Below are 20,935 nucleotides of genomic sequence, written 5' to 3'. Positions count from 1 at the left end.
TGGGGCTCGTCCCTCATCTCTCAAATAGGAACAGTAACTCTCACCTACGTGTTTCTCAGGCACTTGTGAGTCACTGAGCCAGTAGGAGTCAAAGTGGTCTTGTAAACCACATAGGGCAAGCCCACTGCAAAGGGCATCTGTGTTCCTAGCAGTGGCAGCAGGTGGGATCTGGCAGTTGTCTCTCAGCTGCTTATGTGAGAGTGCCCTCAGTGTTAGTAGCTGACTGATGGACTACTTTCTCTAACTTCGAGCAAAGGAGAGAAGAATGGCAGGTGCTTTTGCACTTAGGTTAAAGGAGCCCAGTGTTGGGGGAGAAAGAGGGTGGTTGGGTGTGGCAGAAAATGAGGCTAAAGAGCTAAGTTAGAACCACACATGAAGCATAAACTTGAAGGCCCTGTTAAGGCACATCAACTTTATACCCTGGTAGGGTATAGAGTCACAGAGATATTTGTTCAAGTAAACTGTACACAGTAATATAGAGGTTTGAAAGGTACCCTTTGGTGAGCCCTGAAGTGGGAGGGGATGGATTGGAGAAAGCTTTAGAACAGATGGGATAGATGTTGGTGAAGCGCTGACTGACTTGGTAAGGGTCAAGATCTAACTGATCTTTATGCTCCTGTTTTGTCCTGGGAGGCAGGTAGGGAAGACTCTAAATCTGATTAGTAGTTCTCTTAATGGTATTTTTCTCTGATCCCAAATCTCCCTTATAGTTTATGGACAGAATTTCAGTGGTCATTTTCTCTGTTGTTAGCAAATTGCCCAGAATTCTTAAGGCCTAAGGTCTACCTGTACCCCATTTCCAAAAAATAAAGCAGACTGACCCATAGAGGAACACCAATTTCATACTTTTAGAAAATGTAAATGCTATTAGGAGTGATTACTTAGGCTATCTGGGATGGGTTTCTGGCAGCTCCAGACCCTGAACTAGGTGGAGCCAAGAAACAGACCCCTCTGTCCAGAACCAGGCACTGGGTAATGCCAGTACTCCTAGACCTGGGAGGCCAAGACCCTGCCAATCTCTCCAACCTGTCTTGCTCCATTTGCTTTATGCCCCAGCAGTAACTTTATACTCTGGTAGTCTGCACCTCCTGGCTTTTGCTCCCCTACCCGCAACCCCTTCCCCAAGTCAAAGCCATGTTCAGACATGACATCTTCCAGGAAGCCTTTCCTAGTTCCCCTCCCTGCAGAGGGAATTTGTGCCTCCTTGCACTGAGGCTGTACTTCACAAATGCTTTTACAGTTGTGTTCACTGTCCTTAATTGGTTCTGCTCCCACCTCCCAGGATTGAACTTGAGAGAAAGGGACAATGGTTTTTTACTTTATTCCTCTACTTTTTTTTTTTTTTTGGTTACCGAAAATCGAACTTGAGATACTTGGTCACTGAGCCACACCCCCAGCCCTATTTTGTATTTTATTTAGAGACAGGGTCTCACTGAGTTGCTTAGCACTTGCTTTGGCTGAGGCTGGCTTTGAACTTATGATCCTCCTGCCTCAGCCTCCCGAGCCACTGGGATTACAGGTGTGTACCACAGTGCATGACTTTCCTTTACATTTTTATATGTTCATTTTTTGATCTATTTTCAGCACAGGACCTGGGTTGTCCTTGTTACTCACAGTTAAATGAATAAATGAAAACACGTTTTATGATTTTATTTTGTTTATCCATAGACAAGCATGATGCTGGAAGGCTGGCCTAAGTTAGGTTCTGACTAGGTTGTAAGGGGTAGAGTGTCATGCCAATATACCAGATTTATAAACAGCCAAACAAATAAATTTGCTAAACTTGAATTTTAATGTTTACTCACATTGAAAGGTTCACCTTGAATGCTTTTGGGAAGGGCCATGGATGGTTAAGATCATAATTTAGTTAACCTCTTCCTTTGTGTTCACTGCAGGTACTCTGTAAAAGCCCTGACGCCAGCATTTCTGGTCTGTGTAGGATCCTCTTCTTTTTGCAAGAATTATTTCCAGGGGAGGCAGGTACACCAGGTAAAGTAACTGAACCAGGCTGTGACAGCCAGGTCCCCTGGATCTTCTGCCTCACAGGCCTCTGCCTGGAATTTAGCACACTTGAATCAGCGGGACACATCCTAGAATCCAGCAGTTTTTTTCTGTCACCCCAGAGACAGTCCTTCCTAGCCTCATGCTGGGGAAGCTGCTGACTTCCATAAATTGCAGCCTCTGGTCAAGTACTGTGCTCTGGCTGTTCATCACTCTCCTAGTGGATACAAAACTGTGCCTTGGTCATGACGTCCTTGTAGTGCATCTCTCAAGAGACTGTCTGCTGCAGCTACCACAAGCAACTGACCCAAGCAACTCACTGGCCTGTGGAGACCGACTCACGATCTGACGTGGTTCTGATCCTTCGTGGTGTCATGCCCCTTAGGAAAGGACACCTCTCTGAGTCAGTAAAACCAGCTCTGCATGGAGTTCCAAGGCCTTTAGGCTAGGATCCTTGGTACCCTTCAGAAGTTTGCCAGTTTCCCTGGTCTTTGCAGTGTGAAGAACTCCAGCAGACTTGAAACAGTGGTCTCTCAGTTCCTCTCTGGTTTTCCCGTTTTGGGGCTTTATGCCTTTTCGTTTGTTTGAGTGTTGTTTTTGAGATGGAGTCTCGCTATGTTGCCCAGGCTGCTCTCAAACTCCTGAGCTCAAGCGATCCTCCTACCTCAGCCTGCCAAGTCCTGGGAACAGGCATGTGCTATTATTGTGCCTGGCTAGGCTTTTATACCTTTTAACATAGAAAGTCTTTTTGTATCTTGGGTCATTTTCATAGGTTGTATTTTTGTCTTCAGCCGCTTGCTCCTGGTGTCCTGGAGGGCTTGTGTATCCCTACTGGTAACTAGCTGTGTTACTTCCTGCAGGAGCCACCCTTCCCCTGATGGGAGCGTACTTCCTGCTGCTCATGTAAAGCGACCTGAGCAGATGGGACTTGGGCTGCATCCAGAAACTTGAAGAGCTGGGACATGGTGGCTTGTGCTCTTTGCTTCTGCTGTGAGATCCCAAATAAGAGCTGTTCCTTCAGCTTGGGTGCCAGAGTGGGAAGGCACAGGGAGCAGAGCCGAAGCAGCCGGCTAGAAGCCACTGATTGTAACATGAATGAGAAATGGATGTTTGCTGAGATTTGGGGTTGGTGGTTACAATAGCAAAGCTGACTAATACGTCATTAAAATGAAAGCAGCTGCTGTCCTTCAGATGGGCTAATTTGGGGTTTGTGTCATGTACTTCATTATTTTTGGAGGAGAAATTGGCTGTGGAATGTTTGTTTACAAAGAACCATGCAGCTTTCCCTCCAGGTGCTGGTTCCTACCAGGCCGGCCTCCTTCCCAAGCCTGCTTTTGGCCACACTTAGGCCATCCTCTCTCACTTCCCACCTGTCTCCCTTTGTAAGAACTCGGAATTGGGGGTGGGGGGCGGGTAACATTTAGTCAGCAACAACTGGCAGGCATTGAGAGTTCCTGTAGCAGCTGTCACTGGCCACCTCACTGTTGTGGGGCAAGGCAGGCTCCACTGTGCCCTCACTTATCTCTGATTAGAGATGCCTACACAGCCCCCCTTCCTAGACACTGTGAGACTGAGATGAAGTGCTGGATGCCACCAAGTTGTACAATGAAATGCACCTGGGAAGGGTTCTGTGACTTTCATCCTTAGCACCCAGCCCTCTCCTTACGCTCCTGGCAGTCTAGGTTATCAGGTAGACCTTCTCTTTAGTTCCTACTCCCCACCTCCAGCTTGGATGGAGCAGACGGGAGAGAGGGACTTAGAAGACAGTGTTAGAACAGAGGTAGGTCTCAGTGGCTACTGCTTTGCCATGAATGTGGGTGGGTAGGGACTGCTGCTTGGAAACCGCTTCACCTGTAAAATGGTGGTGACACCAGCTTATTGATGGCACTTCTGTGCAATAGTACATGTAAATACCCAGCTCAGTGCCTGGCCTGTACTAAGTCCACAAATGGCTCTTCACTCAAGCGCACTGTCCAGAGGCACATCCATACAGACAGGTAGCACTGAACCAGGGATTCACAATGAAAAGTAAGTTTGTTTCCTGGGAACATCACAACTTGGTGGGTGCTACTGACATGGAGTGTAGAGGCCAGGGATGCCTCTAAACACCTTATGGTGCACAGGACATCCCCACAACAAGGAACTATCTGACCCAAATTGTCAGAATGCTGAGATTGAGAAATGTTGCTCTAAACCTAAAAGATAAAATAAAAACTACTGAAGACTATGTAAGTTGAAATGTTTTTTACAATAACAGTCCCATTAAGTACTTTTTCAGCCTCTCCTGGGTCTATCGGTAAGGGTGCATAGAGGATCCCATGTCCATTGGCTTCCTAGTCATTTGTCCCTAAGTCACCAACACTTAGAGATAGAAAAGGAGGGGCTCTTACCCTGCAGACATGATCCTGTATTCAAGTGCAGTTAACCAGATAAGAAGCTGGGATCCAGCTCTGACTCACGGTGGGGTCACATGACATCCTTTCTCTCCGAAATGTCAGATGGAGAAGGGAAATGGACAACTAGATGTTTGCCATGTTCTTTGGTTCTATACAATTTTATCTTCATTCTTGATAAAGAAGCAGAACCTGACCCCTTCCCATCAAGGCTCAGTGGGCAGTCCTTGCAGAAAGGCCACAAAGAATAGGGCCTGGGAAACCATTGTGTCTGCCTCACACAGCACTGACCACATTCCTTCCTGTGTACCATACCCAGTCAGGATACACCAGGCCCAAGGTATGTCTGCAGCCCAAGGTATGCAGGAAGCAGAGGGCCTCCGTCCACCCTGGGACTTCTTTCTGCAGAAGCTTTTGTGACTAGAAATAGGCCCACAACAAATCCTGGGTGGGCAAGGCGGTGCCGCCTCCTCACTGCCCTTAAATAGGACTGAAGCAGTTTAAGTGGTCTAAGACAATCCCCGTCACGTTGTGGCGCTCTGCCCCTGCTATGAGTGGGCTGGAGAGATCCTCAGGCCCTTCCAGGTTTAAGAGCCCTGAGTATGGGGGTTTGGGGGTTCAGCCATATGAGCCTCCCCTGGCAGTAGGGACTAGAGCTTGGAGAGGTATGTGGCCAGGTAGTGCAGGCTTGCTGTTAAGGCCACACAGCCCAGGTTGTAGAGGGACAAGAAGCAATGGCGATGAGGGAGCAGCTGCAGAGCCTGGTAGCAGGGGTCAGTGAGTGTAGGACTTCCTGGAGAAGAGGCTGATGTGGTAGCCCAGGCCATAGCTCTATTCATTGAGGAGCCGGTCACCCATGATGTCCAATGTCATCTGACCAGACCTCTGGATGTTCAGCATGGCCATGTCCAACACAGAGAAGATGACCGTCTAAAGCAGGACAGGTGAGAAGAGGTCAGGACATGGCTCTCTTGATGCCCTCTCCCACTATGACAGGTTGTGGTGGTGACTGGGGAACTCAGATGGATCCTGGTTCGAGTCTGTACTCCACCTGTGGCATCCTGAGCGTTCTTCAACCTCTCTGAGCCTCACAGTCCTCTGCAAGATGTGGTCAGTAATGGTAGCTGCACTCACTAGCTGACAGCATGTACTGCTTTACTTCCTCTCTCAGGAGGCAGCTGAGGTCAACAGACACTGCATGAAGCCCAGAGCCCAGGCAGTGAGGCCTGACGCAGGGAGCATGGTGAGAGTGTGCTTAAGGTGCAGTGAGTGGCTGGCTGGCTGAACAAGGAGCTAACGCATGAAAGAATGAAGAAATCAGCATCCAGTTCCCAGGCCCCTGTTTGCACACCCAGCATGGCCACCTCACACCTCCAGGAAGGCTCCTGACCTCTCCTAGCCTTTGCTCTCCAGGATAATGGAATCGGGGAGTGGCAGGAGGACCTGAGGTGGTGTGCAGGAAGCAGAGGGCCTCTGTCCATCCTGGGACTTCTTTCTACAGAAGGCCCTGCAGCCGCTGTGCCCATAGGGAAGGACCAGCACTTGGCTAAGCCCAGTTCATCCTACATGGCCCTGCCCTAGGGAAGGCACAACCTCAGGTCTCAGCCATGCTGGCAGCAGCAGTGGTGGTAACAGGAGCACCAGGAGTCAGGGGAGGCCAGGCTGCCCCAGGCAAAGTGCTCCCCTTCCTGTGGGAGGCAGGACAGAGTGTGTGGAGGGGGCAGGAACATGAACGGATGCTTCCTATGGGAAACGTGGACCTGGCCGTCATCTGGTGACCCTGGCCACAGTCCCTGAGACTTCAGCAGAGCCTCTGTTCTCTAACCCCTCCCTGCCCCTTTTATGAAAGGGGGAAATGGAGGCCCGTAGAAGGGGACGGCCGAGGGCAAGGCATGTGCTCTGGCATCTGCATCCCTGACTGAAGGGCAAAGCCTCTTCCATCCCCATCCCAGTGACCCTCCCAGAAGGACCAGAGTGTGGCCCTTTCCAGAGTCAGGAGTCAGTGACGGAGGCAGTACCATCTGACTTATGTCTGGTTACCTCTATGGATTTGGACTGGCAGCTGGAGAACTGAGAACTGAGTAGGGGGACAAAGCCCTCCAAAACACAGTGCTGTCAGGTACACAGGGCAGACCCGCAAGCAGTGGTCCTGGCCTCTGGTGACACTGAATTCCCATGCTGTGCTAGCTGCTGTAACTAAATTCTCTTATTTAATCTAATAGCCACCCTCTTGGGTCTGTGACCCCAGTTTTGTAAACATGGAGGTGGCAGCACACAGTCACACCACTAGTCAGTATCAGAGCCAGCAACTGAACCCACACCCCTCACCCAGGGCCGCCATCCTTCTGTCCTCTGTTCCTTCATTTCCTTTCTTTATAAACACTTATCTTGCATCCACACAAGGCATCAAGGTCAGAGGGCATCAGGCAGCTCTGCCTTCAGTGCCCACTGTCCAGTGGGCATGGTGAATCCAACCCTGGACTGGAAGCTGCTCCAGTGAAGAGTCAGATAGCGACAACAAGCAAGCCTGTCCTATGCCTACTCAGAGCTCTCGCAGGCTCCCCTTCCCGCATCAGCACTCTGTGACATTCAAGGCCCTGCAGGATCTGGGCCCTCACCCTGCTGCAGCTTCCTCCTTCCTCCCGGACCCCCTAAGCCCGGGCATCCTGGACACAGTTCAGCTCTGCAGCAGGAGGGTGCAGTGGCTGAGGGGCTCACCTCTGCAGCCAGGTGGTCTGCAGTCCAGTTCCGGCCCCATGCTCACTGCTGGAGGTCTTGGGCACTTTGCTTAGGCTCTGTTTCCTCATCTGCACTATGAGCAAGATAACAGCACCTACCTCATGCGGGTGCTGAGGATGAAATAATCCATGTGAAGCACATGGAACAGAGCCTGCCTCACAGCAAGCTGTTACCGTTTATTCCCCAATTCAGCCATGTTCTCTTAGCTTTGGGCCTTTGCACATTGTTCCCGCTGCCTGGCCCACTCTGCCTCCCACTTGCTCCCCTCTCTTCACCTCCAACTGTTCCTGCTGTCACGCTTAATGTCTATCCTTCAGTCATCTCTTGCTGTCTCTTCCAGGAAGCCCTTCCCGGTTCCTCACCAGGTGTCCCCATGGAGCTGCACCATCACTACTCTTTACCACGCTGCATCCTGTTTACTTGATGGTTCCCCTACTTCTTTGTAAACTGGGTTAAGGGCCCTGAACTTCTTTACTGCCAGGGTCCAGCACAGCACCTGCTCAGCACCTAGTAGGTGCACAAGTAATTACTTGTCAATAGCTCAGAGAAAGGATTAATTCTGAAGACATCACAGGTAGAAGTGATAACACATGATGGACCTGGGCCATGAAGCTGAAGGAGGAGTTTGGGAGTGGGGCAAGGTGGGAGGCCCTCAAGCAAAGCGAGGAGGCTTGAAAGGGCATAGGCTGGCCTAGCTCAGAAGCAATGGCTGCTGCCTACTGAGCACTGGGCTAAGCCAGGCAGCGGCCCAGGTGCTTGTGTAGACTGGCTCGCTTAATCCTCCCCACACCTCCGGGAGCAGGCAGTTTCATGCCCCCTCCTGCCTTTTGCTGATAGGAAGTGGCACAGAGGGATACCTGCCCAAAGTAAGCAAGCTAATGACAAGCAGAGCAGGCCTTGAATTCAGAATGCTCCTGAGCCCTTCAGGAGCTGTCAGTACTACCAGGCCTCACGCTGCCTCGAGGAGTTCGCAACGGAGCCAGCTGGCTGCCTTTGCCTTGCTCACTCCAAGCTATGGTAAAGTTTTGACACTCACTGTGTCATGAATGCAATGTCCCCAGCCTGCCTTCCTGTCTAGAATAATCCACTGTCAGCAGAAATCACTGCAGGAGGCTACAGTCAAAATCCCCAGAGCACCTGCCGCTCCATCAGTGAGGTTCTCATCAGCCTGTGAGCTTTCTAGGTGAGCCTCAGCAGTTCTACCCTTGCAATGGAGCATCCTCAGTTATTGTCACTCAGTAAGGGCCTCTTTCTCCCAGGTCCTACACAGTTTCCATTAGCTAAGGGCAATTAAGCTCTAACCATGGGAGCTCATTAGCAGCCTGGAGAGGCTGGTTTGGTGGGCATGGACACCATTTCCGCACATGATTCTGCCTGAACACAGGGAGCCTCACTGAGGGAGCCTGAAGTGCCACCCCTTTCTGCTGGCCCACAGTGTACCATCCAGCCAGCAACTATGCACAAAGTATCACTTAATACCACTTAAGGGCAGCTGCTACTTACCAAGCTCCAGCTATGAGCAGAACACCATTTCCCCATTTTATGGCTGAGGAAGTTAAAGTGCAGAAAGTCAAGGAAGGATCTTGCAGTCACGTGGCTGTCACATGGCCCAGCTGATCCCGTTCCAGTCTCTAGTCTTAGTCTTACTCTACAATTCAAGTCATTGTTTTAAATTGATATTTGATTTTTTAAATAAAATGTTTGCAATAACATCATGAAATAATTTTCTCAACTCTAGACAAGGCCTTATGTGCCCCTGGATACAAACAATTCATTCTAAAAAGCATCCTGGCATTTTAATATAGATATGGATTGTGGGAACTCTGAAGAAGCTTGGCACTCAAGCAGTTAAGCAAATGGCAATTTTAGCAGATTTCTGTAAATTCCTTTATTGATAGTTCAGCAGGAGTTTCTTCCATTAAAACACAGAATATTAATGGAAACCTTGATTTACATTCTAAGTTTGATTTACATGATGGGTTTGTTATGAACCAGCCTTTGTCTACAAGTATTAATTCTGCTATTTCCCAGCCAGTTGCCTCTGGATCTCCCCAAGGAATGAGCAATGATAATACAGCCTGTACCTGTTATTTTGCCAGCATCCTCATTTGATCTATTTATGGCAAGAAGTAAAAATCAGTGAGTTCAGAAATGGGAGAAAATAAGGTACGCTGTTTGAATATTTCTGTGTTTGCTCTGAGATGAACTCATTCAGTAGGTGTTGCTTAGTCCTTGCCCACAGCACTCCCCAGGAAGGCAGTAAAGCATCCTATAAAGAAAGCAAAAAACAAACAAACAAACAAAAGATGCAGGTCTTGAGCTAAGAGTTAACAGCAGAGCCTGAGCTTCCTATGTGTGGAGGGGTCCCTACATGGTCCAGTGTAAGGGAAAGATTTTCTCTTTTTTTTTTGGTGATGCTCGGGATTGAACCCGGGGCCTTGTACATGAAAGGCTAGCACTCTACCAACTGAGCTCTATCTGCAGCCCCAGGGAAAGATTTTTTGAAAGCAGACTAAGGGTTAAGCATTTCACCACAATGAGCACAGTCAGCCCCAGATCACCATACAAGGCAGGTGCCATTAGCAGAAGCATTTTACCAATGAAGAATCTGAGCTGTGAAAAAGGTAATTTTCTCAAGTCATGTCCCCAGCAAGTGGTGACTCTAGATTATGTCTCTTCGAGGCTCTTGTCTTTCCACCAAAACTCACTGCCCCTGGCTACCTGATGAAACATGGGCTTAATGGTCAGGATGCTGACCTTGGGCAAATCACTGTCTTCTTCATGTTTGTCTCCCTGTTGTAAAATAAGGAGGACAAGTACCAGTTTCAGCAGCCTCAGGCTTTGGTAGCTCACAGGCTGACCCAGTCCTCTTTTCCCTGAAAAGGCCTGACCCCAGGGGCCATGGTGCCTACCCTGGCATTTGCCAGTCAGATGGCATGTGGCAGTTCATTCCTGCTTCAGGCTATTTCCCATCTGTGAACTCACAGCTGGAGCAGCCAGCTTGAAGCTCTCCTCTGTTCTTAAGTTTCAGGATTCTACATTATCCTCAAATTGTCCTAGGACTTGCGCATTTACAGAGTTTAAAGTTAATTGGCTCTCTATTCCTGGAATCTGGATTTTTGAAGCGCCATTAGGCTAGCCCTCCATAAATAAGAACAGAGTTTAAAAAGATTATTTGAAGCATTCATTTGCATGGATTCTAATTTCTCACACTTTCAAGGCTAACCTGATTAGACAGACATAAATCCAGTTTTACTTCCTGAAATCACTTTGCCTAGGCAAGGCCAAAGAAGTACAGTGGGAAGGGCATAGTTTTTGGTCAGTGCCCAGATTCTAGCTTTGATCCCTAATAGCAGGGCATCTTTAAGTCATTTGCTTTAACGGAGATTCAGGTTTCCTCATCTGTAAAATGAGAATCATGTCTACCTTGCAGTTTTAAGGAATGGAAACAGTATGTAAAAATGCCTCACAGCACAGGGACATTGGGCAAGCTCTTGACAAAAACCAGACAAGTAAAAGCAGAGAGCTTGCGTAAGTCTGGTAATACCTCACTGAAATTCCTCAGAGAAATGCCCAACTATGAAGAGAGTCCCCAAGGGGGCGGCTCTTATAGCAGGAGCTCTCAATCCACTGACTGGCACATGAGAATCACCCAGGGAGCTTTCAATTTCTCTATGCCTAGGACACAGCTCCAACCCAAACCAGAACGTCGGCAGGGAACTCAGGTGATTCCAACATGCAGTAAGGCCAAGGCCATTGGCCCTGTGCCCAGGCCTTTCTAGGTTTGCTCTCAGAATTGTCTCCTGGTCTGAAAACCTAGTATTCCAGTGTTCAAAGATAGGCCTGGGGGCCATTAGGGCTTAACAGGTACATTCACTGGGAACCTAATGATGCATGTGCTTTTGGTGGCATTACTCTTGCAGTAACAGCAGTGGTAGAAGCTGTTGGGCAGCTAACAGGGCATGGGATCAGGACTGGCCAAGACAAGAGCTACAGTGCACTAGGAAGCAGCTCCCCACCAGCGACAAGCCCACCTGGACCACTGTAGAATGACTGGGTATGGTACACAGGAAGGAATGTGATCAGTGCTGTGTGAGGCAGAGGGAAGAACCACTTCTAGAAGCTGTCAGGCAGGTTTTCAGGAGGTGGTGGCTTTGAGCTTGGTTTTGACAGATTCTTGTTAGGCCTGGACATGGGGGGGACTCCAAGGGGTCAAGGATGGAAACTCTGGTCATGCTCCTGATCTAGTGTGCAGGAACAATGAAAGCAGGTAGTGTTGCTCTGGTAGCTCAAGTCTACTCCCAGTTTCCCATGGATTTCAGGCAGAGAAAAGCTCTCTACAGTCATTTATTGTGGCTCTGAGATCCAACTCTGCACCCAAGACAAGGTCACCATGAGGCTTGAAGTCTGCTGCTCGCACATGGTTAAAACATAATTTCCCAGCCACACTTTTTTCTTTTTTTGGGTGTGGAAACAGTAGAAAAAGAATGAAAAGGAATAGTAAGCTATTATAAATTATTAAAATAGCAGATGTTATTATTGTTTCAAATTAACACGAAAGGCTCAATCTAATAGATTTTATTCAATCAAGAAAATCTGATCTCAGCTACTCAGAAGGCTGAGACAGGAGGATCACAAGTTTGAGGCCAGTCTCAGCAACTTAGTGAGGCCCTAAGCAACTCAGTGAGATGATGATGATGATGATGATGATGATGATGATGATGATAATACTGAAAAGCACTGGGGATGTGGCTCAGTGGTATAGCACACCTGGGTTCAATCCTCAGTACCCAAAACCAGACAACAAAACATCAATAAGGAACATGATCTCATGTGCTTAAGCCATCTCGTAGGGTTAGGTCTCTGGAGGTAGTTTTTGGGTTATTAGGCAATTCAGTTTTGCAGGAAACCCAGACCATGGAGGATCAGAGGAACCAGATTCACCAAACATGAACCCCTCATGGAACCACACAGCAACAGCTTTAAGGACTTTACAGATATAGTTCCAATTTCTCATGTTATAGATGGGGAAACTGAGGCCCAAGTAGGAGAGCAGATGTGTCAAGCCACCAGTGAGCTGGTGGCAATCAGGCCTCTTGACTCTTTCCCTTACACTCAGCTTAGCTTCTCAGGGGAGAGGCTGGGAGGCCTGCTCTCTGGACTGAGTGAAGCTTGAGGCCCTTGGCCTTTTGCCTTTCCCATCCTACCCGTGGGAAACTCAGCTGAGAAGGGCAGTGACTTGCCCAAGGGCAAAGCTGGGTCTCTTTCTTGCCTCTCGGTCTTCTAATAGAAACTTCTGAAATGGTGTGTTTTAAAAGGAATGGCGTATGGTGGGATGGCCAGTCCAAAGAAGGGAATCAAGTTAATGATTTTAAATACAAATAACCTGAACAAATGACTGGGTAGATACTGGTTTCTCTACACGTTTTCACTTTCCATGAGCTGTCCTGTTTCTGCAGAGACCACCAGGAGAGGAGCACAGGCCAAGGAATGCAGTGTTAGAGTAAATGCCACGCTATGAGACAGGCACTCAGACCACCTGCACCTGGTTCAGGAATTCCATGAGTCCTTCTTTGGTGAGGAAGAGCACCTCACCAGTGTTCTGGCACCAAACCTCAAAATGTGCAGGGTCCTCCAAGGCCCTCTTGCCAGCAATTATCACAAAGGGGTAGCCGAGCTTGTTGGCGTCTTTCAGTCTATTTCCAATGGTGAGATGGGTCCTGTCGTCCAGAAGGACCTCCCCATGGAGCTGAGGCACAGCCTCTGTGATGTGGTCGTACAGGTGCCCCATGAGCTCTGCAGCAGCTGCCTCCTTACTGGCTTTCTTAGGGGGGATGAAGCAGACTTGGTAAGGGGCCAGGAGGTGGGGCCAGCGGATACAGTCTTCTGTAGAGAGAACTTCAATAGCAGCAGCCAAGATCCGTGTCACACCCAGGCCATAGCAGCCCATTTCAGCCAGGGCTGGTTTGCCGTGGGCATTGGTAAACTGGGCATTGAAAATGGAGGAATACTTGGTACCCAGGTAGAATGTATGCCCTACCTCAATGCCTTTAGTTTCAGTCAGTGGGCCCTGGCAGGCAGGGCAGTTCATTTGTGACAAGCCTAGTGTCTCCACGTTGGCTGAGAAGCTGCAGCTTGGACAGACTGCAAGCCGGTCCTCTCCAATATCCACTGGTAGCTGGAACTCGTGAGACATTGTGCCCCCAATGCTGCCCACATCTGCCTGGGCCTTGATAAATCGCAGCCCCAGCCTGTCAAATAGGCTGCAGTAGGCATCACATACCAGACTATAGGTCTGCCGGGCGGCCTCTGGGGAAGAGTCGAAGGTGTACATATCTTTCATGTAAAACTCTCGGCCACGGAGAAGGCCAAAGCGGGGCCTGGGCTCGTCCCGAAACTTCCTTGTCACTTGATACAGTAGAAATGGAAGCTGCTTGTAGGACAGTTTCTTCTGGGAGGCGACGAGGGCAGTAACGGCCTCCTCATGAGTTGGACCTAAGCAGTATTCCTTGCCATGCCTGTCTCGAAGTCTTAGCAGCTCCTTGCCCATCAGGTCCCAGCGGTTGGTGGCCTGCCAGAGCTCTGCTGGGTTGAGGCTGGGCATGCTGATTTTCTGGCCCCCAATGGCCTGCATCTCCTGGTCTATCACTCGCACAAGCTTCTCCATGGCACGGACAGTGTAGGGCAGGAGATGGTAACAGCCAGAGCTTGCTGGGAGGATCAGGCCCACCTGCAGCATCAGTCTCTGGCTCTTACAGGTCAGGTCACTAGATTTTCCCTCCACAGAGAGCACTTGGTCTTCCCGAAGGTTCTGTGGCTGGAACATGCGGGACAATATCAAGCGCTGCCCTCTCCTTGGGGCATAGTGGTGACACCTGTGGGAAATGTACCTGGACAGTTGGTGACTGCAGGTGGCCCAGGTGGACAATGCTCCGCATCTTGTCAGCAGCCCTTCCATGACAACCTGGCACAGGGAAGCAGGCACCTGGAGACAAATGAGTTGTGGGGAATGAGCTTTAACTGGGTTCTGAGTCACCAAGCAGTCACTTAGGTGTCCAGAAAACTTCCAAGACAGCCACTGACTTTGTAGATGTGAATCCTTCTTTCTGATATCCTAGCAGAGCAAAGCACTACTTCTCTTACCTTTTATTTCTTTTTTTTTTTAACAGTGCTGGGGATCAAACCCAGGGCCTTGTGCTTGCAAGGCAAGCACTCTACCAACTGAGCTATCTCCCCAGCCCCACCTTTTATTTAAAAAAAATTTTTTTTAAAGATCAGTATTTTTCTTGGCTATGAAAGCATGCCAACACGCTGTGGGGACACCAGCAGCAGTGACTGCAGTGCCTGAATCAGGCAGCCTGGATTCCAGGAAGGCTTTTCCCTGCCCATGTGCCTTCGTCCCTTGCGCTCAGTATCTGCACCTGTAAGATAATAATGATGGGGCCTACGTTGAAGGTTTACTGTGGGAATTTAGAAGAGTTAGGAGAAGTTCTCAGAACAGTATCTGGCACAATACTATGAGCCTGACTGATGTTTGCTATTATTGTAGAAAATTGAGCGAAAAAATGAGAAGAAAATCCACTGTAATCCTTCAGGCAACTGCTGATGGCACCGCGGCAATCCCTTGTCTCTTCGGCAAGCCCCATTCTTCCCACCTCCCACCCGCTCAGGGGCCTCTGCCCTCCTCCCTGCACACACCCTGGGTGATCTGCATCTCCACTCCATGTATGGCTCATCTCAAGCTTCAGACCTACATGTCCACCCCCTCCCTGGAGAGCACAGCACAGCTTACTTCAAGCTCTGCACCCCCAGAATAAACTCAGCATCTTCCCCAAGACCTGCCTATCACACTGAATGGCACTGCAAGCTGTCCCTCACCCAAACCAGAAACCTGGGTTCAACCATTCTGCCCCTTGCTGTGGCCCGCATTCACCAGTCCTCTGGACCCCGTCATTCTTGACCCCTCTCCACCTTCTCAGCCTGCACCTCAGTCCGGACCACTGTCATTTCAACAACCAGGCTGTGTACCAGCCTCCTTGCTGATCTCCCAACTTGCATTCTTGTCCTCCTTCAATCTGCTCCCCTACTGCAGCCTCAGGGCAGGCCTCCACTGCACACGTGGTCATAGTATTTGTTGCTCAAAATGGCTTCCTGATGCCCTGGGAGTGAGGTCTAGGCCTCTGACCTTCAGGGCGTGTACAGCATCCCCCTCCTGGGCACGTCTCCCCAGTGCCCTCGCCCTGTTTCAGTTTCCTCATATGCCTCTTAAACATGCTGTTTCCTCTGTGAGAACAGCCCCTGCCCTTTGCAAACCAACATATACTCATCTCCAGGCCTGAGGACTGCCACCCTCTTCCCTGGGGAGCCTCTCTTGTCCCATTCTCCAGACACCAAACAACTGACTTCTCCTGCACAGTCCACTGGTTCCCATCAAACGCCAATCCCTGTCTGGGGGCCTGCTCACTTCACTGGCTGATTCCTCAGACACCGGGCTGTGTGTGGGCAAGGACCTATCTATCTTGCTCACCACTATGTCCCTGGCACGTGGCAGGAGCTTACTTACTATGAATAAGTGTGTTTCTGTTATAAGATACCCACTCATTTCTAAGAGCAGTATCATCTTCCACTGATGGACTAAATCAAAAACGATTTTTCTGTCACCAGAGTTGATGGTTTTCTCTGTTACATGTAATCTACAACAAACAGATCACTTTCTTCTTTTTTTGGTATATATTTGGAAGACATTTCAAGAAGGAAATCAATGAGTCAAAGGGCATAAACTCCTTTGGGGTTCTTGATTTACAGTGCTGAAGTTAGCTGAGTACCTCCACTTTCCAGCACAGCCCCTGCAGCAGAGCTCCGGGGCAGTATGCCCACACGTTACTGATGCCTCCAGAATCCCCAGCTGGTTACCTTTACCAGCTTCAGGTCCACTTGTTGGTCCCCTTCAACAAGTAGCCTCATACATTTTCCCTGTGAACTGTACAAATACTAAAAGGTCGGGAGACACTACCACAGAGCCCTGGTGTGGCTTCATTGGAGTGTGGCCTGGGAGAAGAAGGCACATATGAATTTACCCCTGGCTCCATTTCTTACTTGAAGTCCAACCTTAGGTCAATGGCCCAAGCAAGAATCTCCTTCACCCTTGATGCCTCTTGAAGCAAGAAAGTTTCCATAATTTCTCTCAGATTCACCCCTTCCTTCTGACCCTTACTGCCTTACCTTGGATTAGCCCTTCACTACCACTTGCTACAATAGTCCAGTGATCCTGAAATTCAATGGAGCATCAGAATCACAGTGGGCTTGTTAAAACACTGATTATCAGAGCCTGGGAAGATAGTGCCTCTAATCCCAGCGGCTCAGGAAGCTAAGGCAGGAGGATAAGGAGCTCAAAGCCAGCCTCAGCAATTAAGTGTGGCCCGAGCAGTTCAGTGGGACCCTGTCTCTAAATAAAATATAAAAAAGGGCTGGGGATTAAGCACCCCTGGGTTAAATCCCCATACCAAACCAAACCAAATCCAAACCCCACTGATTGCCAGTTCTCAACATCAGAGTTTCTGCTTCAATAGGTGTAGGGTGTGGGCAGAGAACTCACATTTCAAACAAGTACACAGATGATGCTGATGTGGCTTGTTCAGGGACCACATTGGAAGAAACATTAGAGGGACCTCGCCATGCATTTGTGCTGACTGGGACTGTAAACTCCATGAGGACAATGACCTTGGCTGTTTCATACCCGGTAGAATCTGCAGCATCCAGCACAGTGCCTGGACACAGTGGACACTCAATAAATGTCTTATCCATGAATTAGCTGAAGGATTCTTTACCTGTCAGTTCAGTCTCCATATTACTGATAAAAAGGTAGCTGGTCTGAACAATCCACTGTTTATAATTCATTAACAGCTCCTCATCATAATTTTCTCAGAATGGCATCAAAACTTTTCATATTTTGATCTCAACATCTCTTCCAGCTTTTTATCCCACCAATTCCTTAACATGCCCCACATTACTAATCATTCCTGGAACAGGCCAAACTCCAACTCATCATGCAAGGTTCACTTATTCCCAGAAGCTTCCTCCAACCCTTCAGAACAGAAAGCCACTTCCTCCTCTTAGCTCCTTCTGCACATACCTCCTTGCAGTATGTTGTACTGGAGCCACTTCCAAAAAAATGTTTCTAAGACACCTTTGTGTGTTAGTATTGGGGGCGAATGTTTCATGTCCTATTCCTCCATTAAGCTATGAGTTCATGAAATTTATATACTGCTAGATTTAGGGTCTAGCACAATGCCTAATATTTAGGCAATTATTAATAACATTTCTTGATCAAATGTTAATAAATGAAGAGGAAAGGGATGCAATGATATAATTATCTGTATAATTTAGATAAGAGCTTTAAGCCCTCCCCCACCAAATGTGTGCCTGTTCTCTGCTTAAACCAATAGAAGATTAGTATTATCTTAATTTTTCAAAATATTCTTCCCAGACAATATAGTAACAAATATGGTAACTATATAGTAACGAATGGGACCAAACCTTCAGATCTAGCAAAGAGCCTCGGAGTCATTCAAATTCAGCAAACTTTGTTACAGAGTACCTACTCTGTGTGGAGCGCTGGTGCTTCCACATCAGGTCTTTTAAAAGGTTCTCAGACTCCCAACTGCCCAGCAATCCAATCAGGAAAGCTGTACACAAAGTGTTCACAATAGTGCTGGGTGCAAAATAAGTGGCATAGTGTTTACTACTATTACTACTACAACTGTTATACCCAGTTCACAGAAGGAGGAGGCTATGAAATGAGAAATCCCTTGTCAAGCAAAAGCAAATCCGCACAGGGTCAACCTTGAAGGTAAGGTACACTCCCAGCTCCCAATCCCATAAAACTGCAATGGAACCTCACACCGGGTTCTAAGAACTGGCGAGGCCTTCACTTAGGAGTGACCCTGGTCCACTGCCGAGATCTGCTTTCCCATTCGTAAAAAGGGAAGGTTGGCTCAGTCACCGGATGATTCCCAAGGCCCTTCTAGGGCCGGCACTTCTAGGAATACTGGCTCTCAGGACCACCCGACGCTGCCCTCACTTTACAATCTAGAAAGCTGAGACCAGGTGACCAGTCGGTCAATCCAAGAGTTCATGTGATTGTGACCCCGCCTCAACTCAAGGACCGGACGCACATGGGAAAACGAACACCAGGTCCTGGGTCCCCGCGCCCACAGCCCTTGCTTGACTGCCGCCCTCGCCCGCTCCTCTCCTCCCACTGTCATTCATGCTCACCACCAGCAGACTCCGCCAGTGCCACCCGCTTGTCCGCCGCGCCGCGCCAGCGCGCCTGCGCCAGCTCGCCCTAAGCCCTGCCTCCAGACCTTCTCGCCAATCGCAAGGCCGCGCTCACTGGGACGGGGCGGGGCGCACTGGCCCCACCCCCTCCCCGTGGACACGTGTGTGAAGTTTTCCGGAAGTTTAGTTGAAGAGAGAACCCGGCTCACCCTGAGATCATAGATTGGCCTGGGCAGCAATGAATAGATCACCATTCCGGAAGTCCCTTCTAGGAATTAGGAGGTATAACTCTATGGTCAAAGCCGACTCCCGAAGATTTTAAGAGTTCCTTCCCACTACCTCTGCCCATTCTTTGATAGGAGTACGGCTCTTGACAGTGTGACTGTGACAACCTGCTGGCGACAGTGTAACTACGACAACCTGCTGGGGATACACCCGTTGATTGTTCAGGATTTCAATTTAAAACTTTAAAATTGTGAAACGGTTGGAGAAAGTCACTTTTATTAGTGCCCAAGACAGTCCTTAAGACACGAATTCAAACTTTCATTCATAAAATATTTTAGAGCATGTACCTTATATAAACCACTATTGGAGACACAGGAAGAGTGAAGTGAACAAAAGTGGATAAGATTACCTACATTCAGTGTAGCTTACATTCTAGAGAGAGGAGACAGTCAACAAATCAGTATGGTGAAATTTAAGCAGAGCGGGATGGGGGACCACAAGGACCGCAGTGATCAAGATAAATAGGATTTTAATAAAATTATTATTATTTTTTGGGGTGCTGGGGATCGAACCCAGGGCCTTATGCTTACAAGGCAAGCACTCTACCGACTGAGCTATCTCCCCAGCCCCCAAAAATTATTTTTTAAAAATAAAAATTAACAAAAATTATAGGAAAAAATTATCAGGATTTTAAATAACGGCAGAATCTATCAGAAGGTGTTAGATGCTTTGGAGAAAAGCTAACTAGGGAGGGAGAATGGAGTGAGGATTTGAGTGGTGGCAATTTAAAACAGGAGCTCAAAGGAAACTTTAAGAAGGTGACATTTTAGCAAAGACCCCAAAGAGGTGAAAGACAGTCTTGCTGATATCTGGAGGAAGAATATTCCAGACCCAGGAAACAATATATGCTGCAACCAGAGCAGCATATTTTATAATTCTTCCTAATAACTACAGTTTATAGGATGCCTAAAATGCGCCAGACCCAATGTAAGACACTGGTGACTCTGATGCTGAGCCAAGCAGCTCTCTATTCTAGGGGAACTCCCAGGAACAATGTCATGAGATCAGTGGATGGGGCGGGGACTGAGCAAAGTCCTGTGGGAATGTGGAGAAGGAGGGCTTCAAGGAGGAGGTGACCAGCCTGAGGAATGAGCAGGACAAGGATGGCAGTGAGAGTGGAGTGGAACATCCCTGCACAGAGACAACGATGCTCCAGGGTGCAGATTGGGGAAGGATGAGCCAGCGTGAGGGAGGTATGGGATGTGGTAAGCGTTAATCTCTATTTCTTACAGCACCTAACACTGTACTTGAAACTCAGGTCCGAGCAGTGGTTCTCAGGCTTGATTGCACTGGAATCACCATGTGCACCCAGCCCCCTAATCCACCCCACCCAGGGTGCTAGCTGTCTATCTAGGGTGGGCCTGGGCAGCAATATTTTACAGTCTCCCCCAGAATGAGTCTATAGGAAAGGCACTAGACAACCTGGGGAGCAGAATTCAGTGGGATGATAGGTGATGAGAACATCACAGTCACAGCTGAGCAACATACAGCTGGGCTGGGACATGCCACTGGCACTAGGAGGCCAGGTGGAGCTGGGTGGGCCCGAGGTCTGTCTCTAAGAGCCCTGCTTGTCCTCTATGGCCCAGGGCTGTGGGAGGGGTTTTCCCTAGGCAGTGCACTTCCAGTGGGTGTACTGGGGTGACAGTCCCCACTCCTCTGTGGAAGCAGGACCAAATCAGCTTCAGAATTTCCCATGATTCACACTTCCAAAGTAGCCTTTTATTTCTCCATGCTCCCTTACACATTATTACATCCCTTCCAATCCTGGAAAAGCCAGGCCTCTGTCTTCTGTACCCTGAGGTGTTAATTATTTCTCAATTAGCAGTTCCTAGGCTGTAGAGCATAGTGGTGTGGAGAGGCCTAATGACTTGCTGTGTTTATAAACCCCCACATCTTCAGAGCACTTACCAGTGGTAACTAATTAATGCTCACGACCCCCTTGGGAGGCAGGCCAAGAACGCTGAATTTTACCAAGAGTTTGCAGAAGGCTCTCCGCCTGGAGCTGCAGAACCTGGTCAAGACAGCCATAGTCAAAGTAGATTTCCTCTCTGCTGAGAAAGTCCAGGGTGGTGGAGACCCAGGGCCTGGCCCTGCCACTGCTAGCAACTTCCTGTGTAACATTTCATATATTTAAGTTGTTGGTGGACCTTTATTTTATTTATTTATATGCAGTGCTGAGAATCAACCCCAGTGCCTCACGCGTGCTAGTCAAGGGCTCTACCACTGAGCCACAACCCCAG

At 48.7% G+C, this 20,935-nt stretch overlaps 2 protein-coding genes across 5 annotated transcripts in view; one reads left to right on the top strand and one right to left on the bottom strand.

Moving 5' to 3' along the window:
• The window catches only part of Ttc4 (tetratricopeptide repeat domain 4), a 31,682-nt gene extending 27,438 nt beyond the window's left edge, over positions 1 to 4,244 (top strand). For both annotated transcript variants that reach the window (XM_047548677.1, XM_047548670.1), the window contains one exon: positions 1,896 to 4,244. In XM_047548677.1, the coding sequence (XP_047404633.1) occupies positions 1,896 to 1,998 (103 nt within the window). In that variant the 3' untranslated portion in view covers positions 1,999 to 4,244. The remainder of the gene's footprint in view (positions 1 to 1,895) is intronic.
• A 428-nt stretch (positions 4,245 to 4,672) lies between these two features.
• On the bottom strand, positions 4,673 to 18,447 carry Pars2 (prolyl-tRNA synthetase 2, mitochondrial). 3 transcript variants are annotated; one of them, XR_007108231.1, is made up of 4 exons: positions 18,408 to 18,447; positions 9,218 to 14,118; positions 8,637 to 8,781; positions 4,673 to 5,324 (listed from the first exon to the last, which is right to left on the bottom strand). XR_007108231.1 is itself a non-coding variant. In XM_047548643.1 (2 exons), the coding sequence occupies exon 2, from the start codon at positions 14,089 to 14,091 to the stop codon at positions 12,664 to 12,666; it is 1,428 nt and encodes a 475-aa protein (XP_047404599.1). In that variant the 5' UTR covers positions 14,092 to 14,118; positions 18,408 to 18,447; the 3' UTR covers positions 8,930 to 12,663. The 3 variants fall into 3 exon arrangements, 2 of the variants coding, with proteins under 2 accessions (XP_047404599.1, XP_047404610.1); XM_047548643.1 differs by lacking the exons at positions 4,673 to 5,324; positions 8,637 to 8,781 and having other exon boundaries at positions 8,930 to 14,118; XM_047548654.1 differs by lacking the exons at positions 4,673 to 5,324; positions 8,637 to 8,781; positions 18,408 to 18,447 and adding an exon at positions 16,729 to 16,904 and having other exon boundaries at positions 8,930 to 14,118.
• Between the last annotated feature and the right edge of the window lie 2,488 nt (positions 18,448 to 20,935).

Source organism: Sciurus carolinensis, chromosome 1 (genome assembly GCF_902686445.1).
Source record: "Sciurus carolinensis chromosome 1, mSciCar1.2, whole genome shotgun sequence".
Taxonomy (NCBI): domain Eukaryota; kingdom Metazoa; phylum Chordata; class Mammalia; order Rodentia; family Sciuridae; genus Sciurus; species Sciurus carolinensis.
This window is presented reverse-complemented; position numbering and strand designations above follow the sequence as displayed.

Excerpts from the sequence above, each read along its gene's own strand:
- Pars2 (XM_047548643.1), bottom strand. The coding sequence starts at position 14,091 with ATGGAAGGGCTGCTGACAAGATGCGGAGCATTGTCCACCTGGGCCACC.